Source organism: Panthera uncia, chromosome D1, assembly GCF_023721935.1.
Source record: "Panthera uncia isolate 11264 chromosome D1, Puncia_PCG_1.0, whole genome shotgun sequence".
Lineage (NCBI taxonomy): Eukaryota > Metazoa > Chordata > Mammalia > Carnivora > Felidae > Panthera > Panthera uncia.
The window spans coordinates 30,800,549-30,823,386 of NC_064808.1; the positions used below are offsets into that span (position 1 = coordinate 30,800,549).

Below are 22,838 nucleotides of genomic sequence, written 5' to 3' on the forward strand. Positions count from 1 at the left end.
ATTTCATTGAAAACAATACTTAAATTAACTTCATGTGATATACTATATTTCCTATTCTTTTTCATTCAATTCCATAAAATGCTGATCAAGACCCCCCAAAAAAGGGGTACCTGGATGGCTCAGTTGGTTAAGCGTCCAACTCTTGATTTCGGCTCAGGTCACAATCTCACAGTTCATGAGTTCAACCCCGTGTTGGATATCTCTAACATCTCAGAGCCTGGAACCTGCTTTGGATTCTGTGTCTCCCTCCTTCTCTGTCCTTCCCCCTCTCATGCTCTATCTCTCTCAAAAATAAACATTAAAAAAAAATTTAAATAAAATAAATAAAATTTAGTATCACAATACTAACTTAAATTTCACCTATGAACATGCAACATAATTTTACCTTGGAATGAACTACTTTAATCCCTTCAAATCCCATTAAAATGGGAAGCCACAGACCATCAAAGAAAAGTAGGATTTCTAGTAGGATGATCAGAAAAAGGAAACCTACAGGGCCCAATCACTACCAGCTTTCACAAAGAGTGTCAATTCCTAGTCTTTTAACTTGTTCTCACTAAATCTTTTCCATTTTACCCTCTTCCTACCCATATTCTTCAGGTAGAATAATTTGTTAGACATGCAAATATGATCATGTCAGTTTTCTGTTTCAGCACTTGGTACCTTTACATTGCTCATAAAATAAAATCTAAAATCCTTCACAAGGCACTGTATGATCTGGTCCTAGTTTACCTCTCTATCCACTTCTCCTCTCTGTCTCTCATCCATTCAAACTGTTCATTTTATAGTCCCTTCATTGGCATTCTCTTTCCTGCTAAAGATCTTTGAATATTCTGTTCTCACTACTACAAGTGCTGTCTCAACTCCATCATCCCTCCCTCTTCACCTAGCTAACAGTCACTAGTCCTTCAGGTCCTGTCTTGAATTCACATAGTAGGTAGCTTTCTAGGTATTCTAGACTAGAACATATTGCTCCTAGAACATACTATATTCATTCTTAGCCATAATCACAACTGCAATGCAATAATTAATTGTGAAATTATCTTCTCCTATCTATTTTCCATTTACTTCATGAGCTATGTGAAGGCATGGACCCTGTACCCATCCCCTGGGAGCCACTACAACAGTCATGACTGCCTAACACTACTTAGTACAGCATGTTTCCTCATTTGGAACTAAATGTTTAGTATATCAGAAAATCACATACGTTCATCTCCCCAAACACCTTCATCCTGTAAGATGGATATCCCTCGGGTAAAGGTTATATTTAGTAGTGTTCAGTGGGACAAAACCTAAGATGTCTTTTTAGTAATGTTTATATTACCAAAAATAGTGAAAAGGTGACAGACCATCAACAATAGTTCAAAATGGCTTTGTTAATTTTTCAAGTTGCTTTTTTATGCTTGCTTATATTTATAAAAATTCTTTCACTTTGATGGTACATAGTAGAACTGACCTCCCATGGTTAGTAAGATTAATAGGAGCTGTGTCTCCTATCTTATCCTGGTAGTCTAAATTTTAGGTAGATAGGGCTGTTTGAGGTAGTGTATCCCTTTGTGCGGTTTTTACACTGGCCCTGGGGACAAAAAGCCTGGGTATGAGTATGGGTTCTGCTAGAGAAAATGACTAAATTGCTTTGCATACAATATTGTAGAGTGGTACAGAGAACATAAGTAGCAAGCCTGAACCCATGAGGTCTAGATTTGCCTTTGCCCTGGCTTCCTGTATGAATTTAAAATAAAATTTAACAAGTTTAACCAAAAATAAGAAAATAGTCGCTTAAAATAAGTAATAGTCGCTTAAAAGGAATAAAAGTTAAATGGTAAACTTCAAAGTGCCAGGGAACAGACTATAGACTTAGAAGAGATCATTTGATTTAGAATAGATCATGTCAGGGGGACCTGGGTGGCTCAGTCAGTTAAGCGTCCAATTCTTGATTTTGGCTCAGGTCATGATCTCACAGTTTGTGAGTTCGAGGTGCAAGTAGGGCTCCTCACTGACAGTGTGGAGCCTACTTGTGATTCTCTCTCTGTCTCTCTTTCTCCCCCACTCATGCACCCTCTCTCACTCTCTCTCAAAATAAATAAATAAACTTAAAAAAAAAAAAAAGAATAGATCATGTCATATGAGTAATATACTTATAACTCTCCACTTTAATGACCATGGAACAAACTTTAATCTAAAAAAATGGAGGCCAGCTATTGATACCTATTTAATCTTCTCTGAAAGCAAACAAAACAATGGATGTTCGAATAGTATCAGTAACTAAAAACTTTCCTCAAAAATGTGGCAGAATACTGGAAAAACATCTCTTCTTACCAAAGGTAAGATGAGAGCCTGATTGAAGGCAGTAGAGACACTTAATTAAAAGGTTAAGAATGTTCCATTCTTACTCATTACCTCAGAAACACAAAAAAGCACCTGAAAAGATTATTTAAACAGTCTAGACAGGAATACTCTGGGGCTACCAGGGCCATTTTACCTCACTACTTCTTATGCAGGAACCAATACTTTTATGACTACATGCATTTAGGGCTTACAATTCATACAATGTGTTAACACCAAGGGCAGAAATGGATAGGTATTGTCAAAAGGTACCTTGGATATGAAGAATCTCTGTAGAATGGAAGGCTGGAAAAGCCACAGAAGTAATAGGTTATGGGATCAGTAGCATTTATAAACCGTGTTCTCCAGTAAGAATAAGAAAACAGAATCCTCCTCCTATTGGCAGATCCTAGACAATGATTCTAAAATGTTAAACTTTTTGCAGTAAGAGACTATGTGCCTCAAGTAATTTTTTAGCTTAAAATCTAAAGTGAAGATTCCAGCCACATAACACCAAATAATGAGCAGGTCAACAAAGAACCTATGCAAATAGTAAAAACTGTACATATAAATACATGACCAAGAAGGGGGCCTATGAAAAGATCCTGGAAGAGAAAAGAAGGAAAACTTTGCATTCAAGAGACAGAGCAAAAACATACTTTTAAAAAAGACTTGTTAGAAAAAACAGAAATACATATACTTTGGATTCCATAAATTTCAAAAGTCTGCTGACTGTTAAAACAAAAATGAGACAACAGAACAGGAAGAAATAAAAAGGAAATGGCAGAAAAGAACAGATCAACAAATTAAATATGGTTACAAGGAAAGATAACTTCCAATACCTGAATCAAAACATGAACAAGAGTCAATAAAAATCACAATCGACACTGTAGAAAACCAAATCTGTAACATGGAGAATAACCTTGAGGAGATGTCCCAGTATAGTGAGGCAAAGTAAAAGTAGCAGGAAACACTGAAGGGAATTAAAGGTCATGGAGACAGATAATACAACTCCAGCCAACAAATAAAAAGTGCTCAAAGGTTAGAAAATGGAAAGAAAAGCAGAGGCTAACTAACACAAAAAACTCCTTTGTAGAGAAAAGACCTGATCCACAGGCAAAATTGTTCACAGAGTATACGGAAAATTAATGAAAAGAGACCAATTAGTAATATTTCTTAGTGAAATTTGTGAATATCAAAAATGGTCAAGAAATATATCTAGTAAGCATCTAGGCTGGTGTGGGGAGAGGGGAGTGAGAAACAGATTACCTCGGAGTGGAAAAAGGAAACTAGGTTGATCTCAGACTTCTCTACAACATTCCATGTCAGAAGAAAACAGAGTAAAATCTATAAAATGCCCCAAATGGTATGCCAAATCAAGTTACTGATGTAAGAAAGCATGAGTACCACAGTCTCTGTAGACAAAGGCAGAGATGATTCCCTTTTGCATATTTCTAGAAATAACATTTAAAGATGTGATCAACCGACTAAGATATGAGCCTACATGAAGAACTCAAAATAGGACCTGTAGTATAAAAAGGCTAGTGGAGTGCACTGACATGAATTAAATGGATTTAAGTAAAAATAATTATTTTAGGGGTGCCTGGGTGGCTCAGTCGGTTAAGCATCTGACCACGGTTCAGGTCATGATCTCATGGTTCATGAGTTCAAGCCCTGCATCGGGCTCTGTGCTGACAGCTCAGAGCCGGGAGCCTGTTTCGGATTCTGTGTCTTCCTCCCTCTCTAATCCTTCCCCACTCATGTTCTGTCTCTCTTTCTCTCTCTCTCTCTCTCAAAAATAAACATTAAAAATTTTTTTAAATTATTTTAGATATGACCACCAAATAGTGTAAATGTTAATAAATTATCATAATAGTAGATATGAATGAATAAATCCAAGATAATACTTTAAAAGACAAGCAGGGGGTTGGGAAAAACAAGTAAAATAAAAATGGGAATATCATTTTCTTCTGTATACTTAACAAAAAAAATGTTTAAATTCGTTAAATTTTAAAAAAACACATCAGCCAGTAGTAAATTAAAAAACAAAAAGTATGTCATCAAAACTGGTAGAGAAAAGGCAAACTGGATATATATATGGACAAAATAGATTTTAAAAGCCAAAAAAATTTCAATGAAACATAAAAATAGAAAAGTATAAAACAAGATCACATAGAAGAGTGCAAGCATGTCCTGAATTAATTATCCGTTTACAGAACACATACTCAGATTTGTTTACACAAAGTACATCTGGTATTTGTTGTTAATAGGAAGACATCTAAAATAATATAGCATAGAAAGATTTAAAATAGCAGCAATATGGACATGGATGACACTATAGTGAAGTTAGAATTCTTATAAATTAAGTAATAATTACATGAAGGAAACACTCTACAATCAATAAAATTATTATTTAGATAATTTAATGAAATATGAACGTGCTAATATATAAGTAATAGTATGATACGTATATCATATATGATCTATATAACATATAATATATAATGTATAATAATCTGATAATGTATAAGTATGATCAAATTTTATAAAACATATATGTATGCATATTGAATGCATAAACATGTTAATACTGGTGATGGGATTTTGAGTTATTTTAATTTTCTTTTCAGACTGTTCTGTATTTTATCATTTTAATCAAGAAAAAGTATTAATGAGAAATTACACAAAATCTGTAATAAATGGAAAAGCATATGACGCTTCTGGATTAGGATATAGAATAAATATGCCAATTCTTTCTAAATTAATTGTTTAATACAATTGATCAAAAATTTTTTTAAACTTGGCCAAGATATTCTTACAATTTAGATATAAGTATAAAAAGCAAAAGTACCCAAGAAAGTACAAAAAAGAAATAGTACATATAATGAAATATTGATAATTAAAAAGATGGAATGAAATACATAAAATCATTACTATTGATAAAGGTGGTGGAATAATTAGTGAGTTTAATTTTTTCCTTTACATTTTTCTGTATATTATAAATTTGTTCCAATGAGCTACCTACTTTTATAAACTGTTGAACTATAATGTTAAAATTATAGTCAAGTGACGGGGCACCTGGGTGGCTCAGTTGGCTGTGTCCCATTCTTGATTTCAGCTTAGGTCATGATCTCATGGTTTGTGGGTTCGGGCCCCACCTCGGGCTCTGTGCTGACAGCGTGGAGCCTGCTTAGGATTATCTCTCTCCCTCACTCTCTCTGCCCCTCCCCTGCTTGCTCGCTCTCTCTCTCTCTAAATATATAAATAAACATTTAAAAAAAAATTAGTCAAATGATAGAATCAATTACGATATTTATTATTTTCTTTATATATGTCTATATTCTCTCTACTCAATAGCACATTTTATTCCTGAATTTAGAAAAAAAAAATCATTAAAAAAATTGTCTTCCAACATTCATCTTCCACTGTGGCAAAAGTAAGCAAACACCCCACTGCTCCAATTTAAATGTGTTTTCTCTCTTACAGTCTTCAGAGGCAATAGGAAAAAGCTTCAGTTTTCAAACAAGAGGTGATCTGACATGCCATCTTTTCTGAAACACCTAAAATTGGTTAGCCTAAAATTCAACCTTCCCATGAATTTCTTAGTTTTCAATGAAAATGTTACTTTCTATTTTTGACTTCATTTTGACAGAGTAAAGAATATGAGATTTTTCACAAGCATAAGCTTCTCTTTGACAATGGCAAAATAAATAAATGAAAGAAAGAAATTACTATATTTCCTCAAAGGATACTCACACTGAAACGAAAAACCGTTTCCTTTATTGTGTACCTTACTACAAGTCGTAATTATACATGTATCTTTAAGAAGATGTATTTTTAAGAAGTTTAATCTGTCCATCCTTCCAACCATTCATCCATCCATCCATCCATCCATCCATTATCCTGAAAAATAATCCTAAGGCCGAATCTGTGTTTTTTTTTATCTCATGTATGTTCCTATACTACAACTACATAGGTAGGTATTCATAAATAATATATAGCATTGCTTGGCATTTTCTACTTTCCATATCATGCAGACATGTGATCATACAATCTCTGGGTTTGTCCTTTTTAACCAATTTTCCCTTTTTCCACACATCCACCCACAACTAATTCCTTCTTCCTCAAGTACTCCATGATTATATATACACAAAATGTATATATAAAGTCTACGATAATGCTGAAGATATGCTTCCTTAGATACCGATTCTTTTACTTAGATGAAATAAATTCTTAGCATGTTGTGTACTTTTTTAATATTAAAAGATGCTCACGAGAAATGGATGAATATCCTTTCCCCATATCTTCACTTTCAAAATCATTCTGTTTTTCCAGTCTGATATATATAGGATATTAGCCCTTATTATTTTCACTTCATTTTCCTCATCACCGTTATTGATATTTAGCATCTTTTCATACCTTAATCTACCATAAATGACCTTTCCATATCTTTTGTTCATTTGCCAAATTGGATTTTGTTGTCTTATCAATTTTGAAAAAAAACTCTTCCTACATAATAAATATTGATCGGGTTCAGGACATGTTACCTCAAAATACATTACCTTGGCACACTGAATATTTCAAACTGAAGGAATTTGAGAAATGGCACATGAAAGAACTTGTTGACCTTCTTCTGCAGTAGGTCTTCAGACCCTTATGTGAGAGATGCCCTCCCTCTATGCAGAGGAAAAAAGCCTTCTTATCTCTGAAGATGAGGGACAAGAGGAATCTGAATGCATGGGGCTTGCTAAGTTTCTCCCAGTTGACTACACTTAGTTCATACCCTTGTCCTATCATATTTATCCATAACTTTCCACTCTTCATCAAACCCAGTATAGAAATAATCAAGTATAACCATGTCTTAGGTACTTTACTTCCTTATGAAAGCTCCTATGTCACAGAAAACTTAAATAAAAAATGTGTATGCTTTTTCTCTTGTTAATTTGCTCAGGCTGAGAATTTAGGAGGATAGAGGAAAAAGATATTTTCCTTCCCTAGAATATCAATTCTGTTCCTATTCTCTATATTACTAATATTTCTTTTTCCAGATTGACTGGAAAATATACCATATTATTTTTGTCATATACTTTTAAAATTTTTATGAGATACTCTAGCATTTAATTTTATAGATTTATGATTTCTAGTCTTAAGAAATTTTCTTACCTTGGATTGTCTATATTATCTCTTCAATTTTCTTACAGAATTTTTATTTTCAGCTTTTCATACCTTTTTACTTTATCTGGAAGTTATTTTTGAATCTGATTTAAAATAGGGGTTCATTTTATGTTCTTCATAGTGATCACTGTAACAACCCTATTTATTTAACAATGCACTATTTTCTCAAAGAAGTGAAATACCTTTGTCTTTTATTAATTTTTTTATAGTATAGTATATATCTATTACATACTGGAATCTATATCTAGATTTTTTCTTCCACTAATCTACTTACCTATTCTTGTGCCAATATGATACTGATTTCATTATAGTGTTTTTAAAGTATGATCTGACATCTGGTAAGGCAAGTTTCCCCTCACTTTTTTATTTCCCCCCAAAGATCGTGTCACTCCCCCCATCCCCTCAAAAAAAGATCTTGTCACTCCCCTGCCATACATACTTAACATCATATTATATAAACTAATAAACAAATGTACCTCAGTTAAAGTGCAATCAACTAAGATAATTCCTGGGAGTACATTAAATTTGGGGAGAATTGACTTTTTAAATAATACTAATTTACTGGTACTACACCAAAACAAATGTTTTCTCTTCGTTCATTTCCATATGTCCTTCAGTAAAATTATATTTTTTTAAAATTTAGAACTGCACCTTTCTTATTAAATTTATTGCTAAATATTCTATATAGTGTTAGGTACTTTTTTGAGAATGGAATTTTTTTCCTAATTCTCTTTCCAAGTATTTACTACTGAGTATATTTTAAAGTTTTTATCTAGCCATCTTATTGTATCATCTTACTAATTTTACAAGTCTTTCAGTTAAATGATTACAAGAATATTTTAACCTTTCTTTTAGTTTCTTACTTACATAAGCCAGAACTTCCAAAAATACTGATTAGAATATTTATAGAAGCTAATCCATATTTAAATCTAGATTTTGATTTAAATTGTTATAGTATTTTACCTTTTGGGAAAATAATTTCTGTTTGTCCTTGCATAATAGGATATTTTACATTTAAGTAGTTTATTTATATTCCTGTTTAGCATAGAGATTTTAATAAGAATAGTTGATTATAGTCATGCTTATCAACTTATCACTGGCTGTTTGATGTGGAACCATCTCTATATTCTTTAGGTATTACTCTTAATTAGGCTATACATATTCTTCTTCTTTTTTTTTTTTTTTTTGAGTTTATTTCTTTTTAAGAGAGAGAGGGGTGGGGCTGGGGGGAGGCACAGAGAGAGAGATAATCCCAAGCAGGCTCCATTTTATCAGTACAGAGCATGATGCTGAGCTCAAACCCACAAACCATAAGATCATGACCTGAGCCGAAATCAAGAATGGGACGTTTAACCAAATGAGCCACCCAGGTGGCCCGTATTATTCTTTTAATTAAATAATATATGAGTTAGATATGCTAGTATTTCCTTTTGAATTTTGCATCTATATTCTTCGGTGAGGTTAGACTTTTTCTATTTTTTTTCTTTTATACTATTTCTATCAGGATTAAATATTAAAACTAGGTTAGATTCAATATAAAATGAACTGAAAGGGCTTTACATATTTACCATGATCAAGAATAGTGTAAAAGACAATGCTCTTTCCTATTTTTTTAAGAACTAGGTAACAACTGCAAATCTAGTCATGGTACATTGTTCTACATACTTTAGCTACCTTTCTTATCTCTGTTGTGATAATGTAATGATCTACTCAACTTTCATAATATCCAGTCAATTTTAATAATTTATATTTGATAAAACATTATTCATTTCATCCAGGTTTCACATGTTACCACAGGATTATGGTTGTATTATCTTATGATTAATTTATCTTGTGTCTATGGTTGGTGTCCTCTACAGTCTTAATCATATATTTTTGCTCATTTTTTTCTTTAATAATCAGGCTATTGGGGCTCCTGGGTGGCTCAGTCGGTTGAGCATCAGACTTCGGCTCAGGTCATGATCTCGTGGTTTGTGAGTTCGAGCCCCGCGTCAGGCTCTGTGCTGACAGCTCAGAGCCTGGAGCCTGCTTCGGATTCTGTGTCTCCCTCTCTCTCTGCACCTGCCCCACTTGTGCTCTGTCTCTCTCTGTCTATCAAAAATAAATAAAATGTAAAAAAAAAAAAAAATTTTCTTAAATAATAAAAAAAATTAATCAAGCTATCAAGGACTTTTGTTATTTTCAAATAAACACTTAGGATTTCTTTATTCTTTTTTCTTTTTAGTTTCTTTGATTCTGATTTCAATCTGTATTAATCCCTTCTTCCTATCTTATTTTGATTTACTCTATTGTTCCTTAACTAATTTATTATGCTTGACAAAGAATTATCTTATGGATGAAGTAAAAAAGTATCAATTAGATTTGAGTCAAGGTAGTATAAAACAAAATAAAATGAGATTATTAGGCTTGAAATGGAAGAACAAAGCCAAAGGTATCATAATCCCAGATTTCAAGGTATACTACAAAGCTATAGTAATGAAATAGTATGGTACTGGCACAAAAATGGACACATACAGCTCTTTGGACAAGAATAGAGAACCCATAAATAAACCTATGATGATATGGTCAACTGATATATAACAAAGGAGGCAAGAATATACCATGAATTAAAGGCAGTATTTTTAATAAATGGTATTGGGAAAACTTGACAGCTGTGTGCCAGAGAATGAAACTGGATCACTATAAACAAAAATAAATTCAAAACGGATTAAAGACCTAAATGCCTGGGTGCCTGGGTGGCTCAGTTGGTTAAGCCTCTGACTTTGGCTCAGGTCTGATCTCACCATTTGTGAGTTCGAGCCCTGTGTCGGGCTCTGTGCTGACAGCTCAAAGCCTGGAGCCCACTTGGGATTCTGTGTCTCACTCTCTCTCTGACCCTCCCCTGCCCTTGCACTCTGTGTCTCATTCTCTCAAAAATAAATAAACATTTTAAAAAAATTAAAAACAAAGACCTAAATGTGAGGCCTGAGGGGTGCCTGGGGGGCTCAGTCGGTTAAGCGTCCAACTTCAGCTCAGGTCATGATCTTGCTGTCCTTCAGTTTGGGCCCTGCTTTGGGCTCTGTGCTGACAGCTCAAAGCCTGGAGCTTGCTTCATATTCTATGTCTCCCTCTCTCTGCCCTTCCCCACTGATGCTCTGTCTCTCTCTGTCTCTCGAAAATGAGTAAATGTTAAAAAAAAAAAAAAATTAAATGTGAGACCTGAAACCATAAAACTCCTAAAAGAAAACAAAGGCAGGAATCTCTTAAACATTCACCCTAGCAACATATTTAGGCATATGTCTCCTTGGGCAAGGGAAACAAAAGCAAAAATAAGCTATTGGGATTACATCAAAGGGAGAGACAGAGAGAGAGACAGACAGAGGGAGACAGAGAGAGAGAGGGACACAGAGAGAGAGACAGAGAGAGGAATTAAAAGCTTTTCCCAGCAAAGGAAACCATCAACAAAACAAAAAGGCAGCCTCCTAAATGAGAAGATATTTGCAAATGATACATGCAATAAAGGGTTAATATCCAAAATATATAAAGAATTTATATAACTCAAATAAAAAAAACAAAAACAAACAATCTGATTTAAAAATGGGCAGAGGACTTGAATAGATGTTTTTCCACAGAAGACATACAGAGGGCTAGCAGATGCATGAACAAATGTTCAACATCACTAATCAAGGAAATGAAAATCAAAACCATAATGAGATATCACCTCACACCAGTTAGAATAGCTAGTATCAAAACGATAAGAAATAACAAGTGTTAAGGAGGATGTAGAGAAAATGGAACGTTCCTGTGTGAAAAGTAAACGGGTGTAACCACTGTGGAAGATAGTATAGAGGTTCCTCAAAAAACTAAAAATAGAAATACCATACAACCTAGTAATTCCACTGCTGAGAATTTACTCAAAGAAAACAAAAACACTAAACTCAAAAGATAATAGCATCTCTATTTTTATTGCATTATTATTTACAATAGCCAAGATACAGAAGCAACCCAAGTGTCTACTGACAGATGAAGAGATAAAGGTATATATACATTGGAATACTACTCGGCCATAAAAAGAATGAAATCTTGCTATTTGTGACAACATGGATGGAACTAGAGGGTATTAATACTAAGTGAAATAAGTGAGACAGAGAAAGAAAAATATCCTATTATTTCATTTATGTGTGGAATCTAAACATAAAATGAACAAACAAAAAACAAATAGATTTTTAAATACAGACAAACTAGTGGTTGCCAGAGAAGAGGTGGACGGGAGGATGGGTGAAATAGCTGAAGGGGTAAGAGGCACAAACTTTTAGTTATAAAATAAATAAGTGACAGAGATGAAAAGTACAGCCTAGGGAATAGAGTCAATAACATTGTAATAATGTTATATTGTGACAGATGATAACTATACTTACTATAGTAAGCATGGAGTAATGTGTAGAAATGTTAAATCACTATGATGCATACCTGAAACTAATAGAACATTTATGTCACCTATTCCTCAAAACAATAATAATAATAATAATAATAATAATGACGATGATAATAACAATATTAGGTGATGGGGCAGGATGCATGTCTCAGCTTTGTTTCTATTTAGTCATATATGCCTTTTAGCAAATCATATCTGTCTAGCTAATGGTTTCTACTACTGAAAACTGAAAAGAAAACACAGTCTCAAGATAAAAAACTACACCTGACAAAATTGATAAAATGTTAAGTTCTATCCGAGGAAAGGAGGCTATTTGAAGGAATAAGAGACTTTGGAAAATCTGAACTGGAACTCATTGCCTTTAGAAACAACAATATCTAAGAAAAATCCAGTTTTTCTATGATAGTGAAATAGGAGACCTACATGCATTCTATGAATGTTCAGGTCATAAACAAGTGAACTCCTAAGATGTTTTACAAACATGGATGCCCTAATTAATACAAGATCTTCTTAAAGAAGATGCATCTATGGGACATTGCAGAATGACAGAGGTAGGTTTAAAAAAAAAAAGTATCATATCATTAAACCATATCCTCATATTTTTCTTAGAAGAAAATAACCTGGGGTCAAACTGATTTCAGGCACTCCAATAAACCCTCTGATACTGCTAACAAAAACTTAGGTGTATTTATTCACATTTTTATTGGGAGAATTAATCACATTGATAGATTTGTAGAGTTTGGGACCTGAAAACGTGAAATAGACTATTCTTCTTTTTTTAAAATTTTTTTAACATTTATTCATTTTTTGATAGAAAGAGACAGAGTGTGAGTGGGGGAAGGGAAGAGAGAGAGACACAGAATCTGAAGCAGGCTCCAGGCTCTGGACTGACAGCACAGAGCCCAATGCGGGGTTCGAACTCACGGACTGTGAGATCATGACCTGAACTGAAGTCGGACGCTTAACTGACTGAGCCACCCAGGTGCCTCAAAATAGACTATTCTACATTAGTAATTCAGCTTCCTATCCTTAGTCTGTGATTAAACTTTTCCATGGTCATACTTTTGCTACTTTACCAAATGGACCTTTTCATTATTGGACAGTTAGAACTATCAAAAGACCCTGGCTTACATCAAGTCAAAATTTACCTCTAAAATTCTCATCTATTTTCTTGATTTCAGTCTCTGAAGCATAAGAGAAGAGAACAATTCCTTATTCCTGAAAACAGCCCTTTACATATTTGTAGATAGTCATCTTAACTCCAAGACATTTTCCTTTTTCAGGCTGAAAACTTTTAAACAACATAGCATAACTCATCCAAAATTTTCTCTAAAGGAAGATGCTTTCACTTAGGAAGTGAACAGGAAGGAAGTTCTTCCTAAGGAAGAACTTAGGAAGACAATATTTTATATTCATTTCCAAGGTGAAAGGTCACCTAATTCGTGACAGAGGGATAGACTGCTCTAAATTTACTTGTGAATTTCAAAAAGAATTCAGAGACAACAACTGTATTACGTTAATATATGTGACCTAATGAATTCTGCAGAAGTCTCACATACTTATTTACTTCAGTAAATTCTTGGAAACTGTAACTCATAAATTCTTTAAAAGTTATTTTTTAAACCAAGGCTTATTTGTCAAAACATTATTCATGGATGGATTTCAACCCATCTTCAGATTTTAGCCATAAATCATTTTTGTATTCATTTTTATGAATTCAGAAAGGATAAAGGCAGTAATATCATTTTAAGTGGTACTAAAACATTATTTACATTAATTCTTTTGAGGAAAAAAGGGAGAAAATATGTAGCATAGTGAATGAAGCATAACATCACACAAGGGAGAACAAATGCCAAAATGGTAAACCAAGCTCTATAAAACTCAGCATGAAAATTCAATAATTATACAAGAGTATTACTTACGGATAGAATTCTGAAAGCTGTTCAGCTATTGCATAAGCTGTCGGGTCTCTGTCTAAGGCATACAGAGTAATATCTGACTCCTTCTGTAGAATGGCTCTTGTGTGTCCTCCGGAACCAAATGTCATATCTAGAAAAATCTAGCCAACATGAAAAAAGAAAATTACCACTTAGCATGAAGAAAATATTCTTACTAGCTACCTTAATTTCTAGAAGCACATACTGAATTTCAGAGCTGATAGTAATTTGAAAAACAATTAAAATCATTTTGCCGAGAGTTGAATTTGTTATACATGAGATCTGGATCAATTATGATTGATCGGTCCAAAAGAACGGGACAGATATCAGTAAAATGATAATCTCTGGTACAGGGTGGCCAATTCAAGACAAATTTACATTTTCCTCCAAAGGTCAAACTGGCCACAGTGTTGTACTGCTAGCTTTTTAATGCTTTCCAGCACCTGGCTGATAATGATATTTCCAACAATTTCTCATCAAAAGGAGACAGCTTACAATTAGTATGGCTCATTTTATCTCAGTTTCTCTAAATACTTTATATTACACATAAAGATATTCAAGAATACAAAGAAAGAATGGGAGAGCGAGAGTGAGAGAAACATCGAGAGCGAGCAAGGGAGAGATGGAGGGAAAGAGAATGAATATATCCAACAATAAATAGTCACAGGACAAATCTTTAAAAATCTAAACTGGAAAAGGCTCAAAGCTAAAGTCAAAACAACTACAGTAAACTCTAGCTTTGCCATGAAGTAGCTATACATCTTTGGGAAAGACACTTAAAATCCCAGTGTCTTTAGGTTTCTCCAGGCTCTGAAAAGAAAAAGAAAGTCTAGAAGAAGATACCATCAATACCTACCTAACTGGTAAGATGACATATAATTACCTAAACGAAGACACTTTTGAGAGTAAAATATTTGCCAGTAATAATTTTGCCAGGACAACAGATTAAAATGTGCAGGGGTGCCTATCTTCAATGCTTAGATCATTCTAAAAAAAAACAGTAAAGTAAATTGGATTTGAACCTACTTTTTGGCTATTTTATTGGGCCATACTATAAAGAAAATAGGTCTCAGTTGGGCAAGAAACCAGACCTGGACCATTAAAAACATATTTGTGAAGAAGTTAATTGATGGCAGCCAATGTGGAAGTCAAGACACTCAGTGTTGTGCTCTTAGTTTAATGTACCCTTTCAATAAGCTTCATGGTATTATGAAAATAAAAATAATCATTCCAATAATATCGAATACTGTGAAAAAATAATATATACTAAGCCAAACTATTAAAATATTCAAACATATAACTTTAAAGTTATATGAATACACTGCACAAGGGAAATCCCTGCAATGAATGTGAACATTTCCCTGCCCTGAACGCTACAACTTACTTCCAGCAGAGTGGGCAGAAACAAGACGCAAGTATGCTTTCAATTTTTGCTACCAGCAATCATGCTGAGCCCCATCCTCTGATCAAGTCCTCAGAAAAGCTATCCTGCTATTTGAAGAATAATATGGAGAAAATATTCCAATAAAAATTGAAAAGAAGAGAGATATAAGTTATGAGGGATGTAAATGTGGTGAAAATACACAAGCACTGCTTTTTAACAAAAGTATGTTAATACAACTTAACCTTGCATTTCTGTCACTGTCAGCACAAAAGACATGGCTACACACTCTTTTCACCATTATAAACAGTAATGTGAAAACAATACTTGAAGTCATATTATTTGTATAGTTGTTAGGAGTACGTACTTATACTCTCAAGAATGAATAATTTCTTTTCCCAGTCTGTATACTTTTCTTATGCATCTATGAATAGGTAAAAATCTGCCATCTCACCGTATTTCAGTTTTAAAATTGTTAGGGATTTAGGGGCCCCTGGGTGGCTCAGTCAGTTAAGGGTCCAACTCTTGATCTCAGCTCAGGTCATGATCTCACAGTTTGTGGTTTGAATCCCACATCAGGCTCTGTGCTGATGGCATGAAGCCTACTTAGGATTCTGTCTCTCCTTCTCTCTGTGCCCCCCTGCTTGTGCTCTATTTTCTCTCAAAATAAATAAGCTTTAAAAAGAAATTAAAAACGAAATTTCTAGGCGTTTGGCATAAACAAAAAAACTTCTCCAAGGCAAAGTATAAATTACCTTCTTGTTATGCTCAGTATCAAGTCTTAATATCAAGTCTATAATCCTGCACTTAAAATATGATTACCTTATCCCAAGCCAGGAAAAGTCCCCATCAGTAATTAAAAAGAAAAATTCCTTATCATTAAAAATGTTCTTGAAAATGTGAGATGATGATAATAATTTACATGATTTTTTTTTTAATATACAATGATTACACCATTGGAGATATACTGACAATCAAGGAAGTTTCCATAGAGGGAAAAAATTATTACCAGTCAAGTGTAACACAAAACAAAGTGGGAGATATGGGATTTATAAAACTATAAGTGAACCCCACCATATGTCCTGGGTTAATACATGACTGAAGCCATAGACTTTCATTTTTAAAATTCAAATATACATTGCTTATCAAATATAAATCATGACATCCAGGCCTTGTGAGTCAACCAGCACTACAATTGAAAAGGGAGCCAATCAGTCTCTCCCTTTTCCTGGGTCATTAACTTGATATAGGACCACATTTTTTAATTTGTACGAGTTGATGATAAAATTAGGAGATTGGACAAGAACAATGCACAAGAACAAATATATTTGCATGTTAAAAAACAATCTTTCTATGAGTCTGATCTGTGTGTGTGTGTGTGTTCATATGTTTAGGTCATGTTCCAAACATACATGGAACTCTTTCTTTGAGATTACCTGATATAATTTATCTAAAACACAAAACCCATATTTGATACTAAGAGTTTATTCTGCTAATGTCAGTTTTCACCTGTATAACCCTGGTCAAATTTTAACTCTCTGAGCCCCAGCTGTTTCATCTAAGAAAGGGAGATAGAATGTCTCCCTGTTTACTTTACAGAGATTTATAAAAATTATGTTATTTCTTCCTTATGACCAAAAAAGTAGATGTTATTAGATTTGTACATACACAGAAACTAAGATTACATTAAGCTAGTCAGTGGCAAATGCGGGAACTGAATACAGGAACTTGAATACAATTTGTGTTTTTTCTCGCACTACTCTGCCTCTGCATTAAATCAGTGAAGGCTGTATTTGCCCACTACTTCATGTTTACAAGCATTAACATTTTCCTTCTTGGTCTAACAAAAGCTCTGTTAGTGAGTATGGACAAGTGGCATTATTCCCATTTTTGCAAATAGAAAAAAAACTCAAGGTGCAGAGAGATGATGTGACTTGATTTCTTAGATAATATTACTAGCAAGTGAGGGAAAGAGAACTCTAAGCCATGTGTCACCAACTCTAAATTCTGTGCTTTTCTGAAAGAAAGAAAGAAAGAAAGAAAGAAAGAAAGAAAGAAAGAAAGAAAAAAAGAGAAGGAGGAGGGGTGAGCAAACAAAAGAAATTTTAAAAAGTGGATGGCACAGAAACAATCACAGCAGAGATAGCTTTACAAAAATTATACAAGAAAACTTTACTTGTTTTATAGAGCACTCATTCCCACTGGCATTTAGGCTCTTGGAAACCATGTCTTAATCTTTGTTGTACCAGGGTAATTCTTGAGATATGTGTGTTTCTCTCTTTTTTTCCTTTGTCCTCCCTCCTTCTCCTCTTTCAAATAGGCACCTAAGGATTCAGAGCTTTACTATGTATGTTCCTTGAGGATTTTTGCATGGCACAAAGAAAAAAGTATCTTTCCTATAGTCTGAAGACAACTACTTTCCTGTCAGTAGTTAAAAAAAAAAAAAAAAAAAAAAAAAAAGCTCAGAAAGAATGCTAGTTATCCTGGATAGGTTAGTGTCTTTAAGGAAAAGAGACAGAGAGAGACAGAGATTTCACTGAAATTGGGCAGAAGAGCGATGGAAATGAATGAACAAATTCCAAGAAGGTGCAGGACCAATGAATGACTGACAGGGGATAAGATCTCAAAGCAGCTGTCTGTTTGAGGAACTGAGGGAGTGTGGTCCCTCAACACAGGGTTCTCAGTGTTACTAGAGATTTCCATACCACTATGTGGTACAGAAGAAGCAGAACCTTTGGTCCTCGAGGGCCTACACAGGTTATAACAAAAGGTATCTCAGGGGAAACAAAGGGTAGTATGAGGTGAACAATAAGATGCAGGGCCTCTGCACAGCTCTGGATGGTGTGTGGAGTCAAGAGAATGACTGAGATTGATGGTTTCTTAGCACAAGGACATTGAGGCTCAGAGTCAAAATGAAAGTGACTTAAAAAATAAACAAGCATTTGAGGGAAGATCCATGACTACAATTCTCCAAATTTTTTTCAAAGTTTATTTATTTATCTTGCGAGAAAGGGGGGTGGGCAGAGAGACAGGGAGAGAGAGAGAGAGAGAGAGAGAAAGAGAATGCCAAGCAGGCTCTGCACTGCCAGCGAAGATGCGGGGCTCAACCCCATGAGCCAAGAGATCATGAAGTGAGCCGAAATCAAGAATTGAATGTGAACTGACTGAACCACCCAGATGCCCCTTGCCTCAAATTTAATAGAGTAGCATCAGTGCACAGAGGTAGATGCATAGTAAATATTTAGTGATGCAATTTGAAAAAAAGAGCTCAGCCTCCCAAGGTAACAATGATAAAGATAGCAATACTCATTTGTGCATATTAATTCAGAAATACTCAAGATAGAAGATTCATTACCATAGGAGGACATAAAACAGTCACAGGATATCCAACTTTTGGATTTATTTAACATTAATATAATCCTAACATTACAAATTGATTCACTAATGAAAAAAACTTTTGCAAAACATTCATAATAATCTGATATTAATAGTATTATATACCTCTAATGCACCATGTTCCTATTTGTTGACTAGTGTTCCTTTGCGTTTGAAATAAGAAATGAATATTTCTTATTTTAGGTTACCTCTTTTAATCAAATACAACTAAATGACATTTTATCCCCATGGTCTTCTAAATATAGAAATGATTAGGTTCTACCTTGCACCATGATGAGTCACACTTGAATAGTTGAGCTATAGCTGTGAATCTGATAATGAACAGGGTACAAATGCAGAATTTCAGAGCTGAAAGGGACATAACACACTATTTATTCCACCTCCTCATTTTACTTATGAGGAGACCAAGGACCAAAGAAGGTAGATGTTTACTAGTGGAGGGCAAAGCTAATACTAAAACTCAGATCCTATGCTCTTTCCACTTGATCTCATAATATTCTTCTACTGACATTATACAATAACACTGAAATAAACAATCAATTTTTGAAAAAGTATTTTTTCTTAATATGAAGATAGATATATGTAGGAACTTTGCATCTTAAGCCTCCAACACAGTTGAAAGCAACCACTGTTCTACTGTTCTAAATTGTTTTAAGACTTTATGAAGATAAATCCAATTGAATTAAATTCCAAAGACAATTATGTTATATATATGGCCTCATATAAATGTCCACCCATTATATGTAAGAGCAACTGGGGATAACTGACTTCTTGACAAGTTACAGTTTTCAAATTGATATTGAAATTAAGAGCAAAAAATTAAAATACTTAAAATCACAGCCTCATGGGTAGTTAGAGCTAGAATGACCCATAGAAATAATGCTAATTTAATCCCATTAGTGTATACTACTCTTTCTAGAGTATTCTTAGCATTCCTTTATACCTTTCAGAAATGATATCCTTTAAGACTCAGCTAACGCTGCTCTCTGAAGGGGGAGACTGACAGAAATCAAGGGATTTGCCCAAGATCATCCTGCAGACTAGATAATTAAATGATTTGTTTTTTCCAAACCAAGAATTCTAATCATTGAAATTTTCACACTGGAACACTGTTAAAATTGGACATGAAAACATTTTTAGCCATGAATAGCATGAGGGCAGATCTTTCAATTTCATTTTCCTAATGTTGATTAGTCATTTCCAATCTGTGCAAGATTTTTAATAGTAAGTTCTCATCCGAATTTGGAAACAATATGGCCTGATTTCACTTTAAAATTTCTTCCTATGAATATTTTCTTTTCTGGCAATTACTAATTTTGAATTTTTAGAATTGAAGTGTTTTTGAAAGAATTTTAGTTAAGCTTCACCTATTTGCAACGGGCACCTATTTCGGTATTTTTTTAAATACTGAAACGTCTCAAGCATATACTTAACTTTCTGAATTTTTTTTCAGGAGGTAATTAAATTTAAATGTAGCATTAATTAATAATCTGTATATTTACTGAACACTCAGTACAGATAAGCCCACATGAGGTAATACAAAGATATTAAGCTATGGACCTTCAAATTTGGTAAGGAATTTAGACATGCATACAAATAACTACTAATAAAAAGAAATCAGCAATACAAGAAAAAAAATATTTTATAGGAGTGAAAAAAACATACTTATGTCAATCACTTGTGAGATGGACAGAATCAGGGTAGGTTACAATTCACTCAGCTGGGCCTCGAAGACTGGGCAGAAGTCCGAAAGCACCCTATCTTCTCACTCTCCTATATTCTCCAAATTCAATTACCTACCAAGTCCTGTTGATTTTATCATATAAATATGTCTTAAATTTCTCCGCTCCCATTTTAAATTCAGGCCCCCTTATTTCCTTGTTTTACTACTGCAATAGGCTCACACTCATATCCGCACCTCTAATCTGAATTCTAATTTTTTTTCTACACTGTTAACAGGATATCCTTTCTGAAATAAAATTGTTAACATGTGACATTATTCTCCTCAAAAGCTCTCCAAAGGTTCAAGATAGAGTCCAAATTTCTAGGCATATTGGATAATATTCTTCAGAATCTGGCCTCTGCATTTCTGCCTAACGTTATCTCCCACCACTCACACATGAATTTTACAATGTATTCCTTAGCCATATGGTTATAAAACATAATAAAAGCACATGCAATTACCAAACATGCTGAACTGTCTCATGTCTTCTCTCCCTTCTTTCCTTGTTCCATCTCGCTCATTTTATTCTCAAACAATTACAAGGATTCTGGTATATCCACAGCTCTTTTCCAAAAGTTGGAAATACAACAGTAGGCCGAAACAGACATGGCCTCTGCTCTCATGTAATATTTAACTGGGGGCCTTAGTATCTTTAATATATTCTTCTTTCTTTCTCCTTTCCTCCCCTCTCCTCTCCTGTCCTCTCCTTTTCTTTTTCTTTCTTTCTTTCTTGCTTTTTTCTTTCTTTCTTTGCTTGCTTTCTTTCCTTTCTTTCCTTTCTTTGCTTGCTTTTCTTTCTTTCTTTCTGTCTTTCTCTCTCTCTCTCTCTTTCTTTCTAGAATACACCTCAGGAAGATGTCCTAAACATCTCTGTCCCCAATGCCAAATAATGAATGACACAGAATATAATCAATAAATATCTATTGAATAAATATATAAAGACAAAGAGAATTAAATCTTAGCAAAGGTGTAGACATAGGAAAGAATATGTTATATAGAGTTTGATTGGAATCCAGGATGTATTAATAGAAGAGAGGAGAAAGAAAAAGGGAGGAAAGAGAAACAAGGAGAAATTAAAACTTTCACTTATGTGCCAGATACTGTGTAATTTGTTGTGATATGTTCCCTCTCTCTGTCCTAATAGTAGCCCTATGAGACAAACTAGGAAATAATGCTGGAAGGTAGGGTGAAGCAACTGTGGCAATCATAAAAGGCCAAGGTAAGTGATTCACATCACATTTGCTAGAAAATGAACAGCTTTTGAAGACTTCTAAAGTACATAAAATAATATAACTGCCAAGAGTATTAGATGGGTGGCAGGTTGTGAGAATAGTTGTGACTTGGTATAGAGCATGCACCCAGGCCAGAGGACACAAAGGCTGAGCTGTCAACAGAAATGGAGAGTAATTATGATAAATAACAACATACAATGCACTTATTGAGTGCTTATTTTATGAACCAAAAATGGTGCCAAACATTTGATCTGCATCATGTATTCATTTTATACATAGGCATAAGCACACACACACACACACACACACACACACACACACTCAGTTAATTGAATGTGATTCTTACACATTCTAAGTTACTATTATTATTACTATTTTATAGAGAAACAGGAGATTTAAAAGAGGGTTAGGTGAATTGTCTGAGGCACAGCTGATGAATGTTGGAAACAGATTTCAAAAGCAATCCTGTCTCCTGAACCTAACAGCTTTGCCTTTCTATAGAGGTAGAATAGACTAATTAGATGTAGTGAGTGGAGAAGTGAGAAAAATAAAAAAATGATTACAAGGCATGCTATCTGGGTAACTAGGAGTACACAAAAGACAATATTTATTGTGCAATTATTATGTGCCACCATACATTATGCCACACACTTTAAAAACTTGACCTAATTTAATACTTACAACAGATTGTACGGTACATAAAATAATTTCATTTCACAGATGAGTATATCAGAGCCATTTACTTAGGAAAATATAAATTGGCAGTGTAATTATAGATAGAGGCAGAAATAAGCATTTCCCTCTCCTCCCTTCCACCCTTCTACTCCACCCTCACCACCTCCCAATTAGTGTTAGAAAGGCCAACGAACAACTTTTACTCCAGAAGAGAGAAAAACAGAAGTATGAGAAGATACAGGCAGCTTGACAGGGAGAACAAAGATTTAAGAACTCCACGTGGGAATAGAGTAACTCTTTGTAGTAAACTGGAAACAGTGAAGTGAGGGGCCATACTGAGCAGAGATTCTGAAGAGAGTAATAATAATACAAAGCTGGAAACCCAAAAACATAAGACCAATTATAACAGCATTAATGCATAGTGGGAGGAAGAAGTTTGATTTCCTAAAATACTTAAAGAACACTAAGTTCTAACTATATTTTTAAAGTTCATCCTAGTCAAAAACATTGATACATTAAAAAAAAGTAAGATAAATTACTTTTATTACATATCCAAATTGTATTATGTAGCCTTTGGAAG

The 22,838-nt window shown here is 34.1% G+C and overlaps 1 protein-coding gene across 6 annotated transcripts in view; it reads right to left on the reverse strand.

Annotated features, from left to right (window-relative positions):
• Nucleotides 1–22,838, reverse strand: part of METTL15 (methyltransferase like 15) — a 251,238-nt gene that overhangs the window by 149,115 nt on the left and 79,285 nt on the right. For all 6 annotated transcript variants that reach the window (XR_007461628.1, XM_049648925.1, XM_049648937.1 and 3 more), the window contains one exon: nucleotides 13,837–13,973. Coding sequence is in view for 5 of the 6 variants with exons in the window: in XM_049648925.1 (XP_049504882.1) it covers nucleotides 13,837–13,973 (137 nt within the window). In the remaining variant the exon portion in view is untranslated. The remainder of the gene's footprint in view (nucleotides 1–13,836; nucleotides 13,974–22,838) is intronic.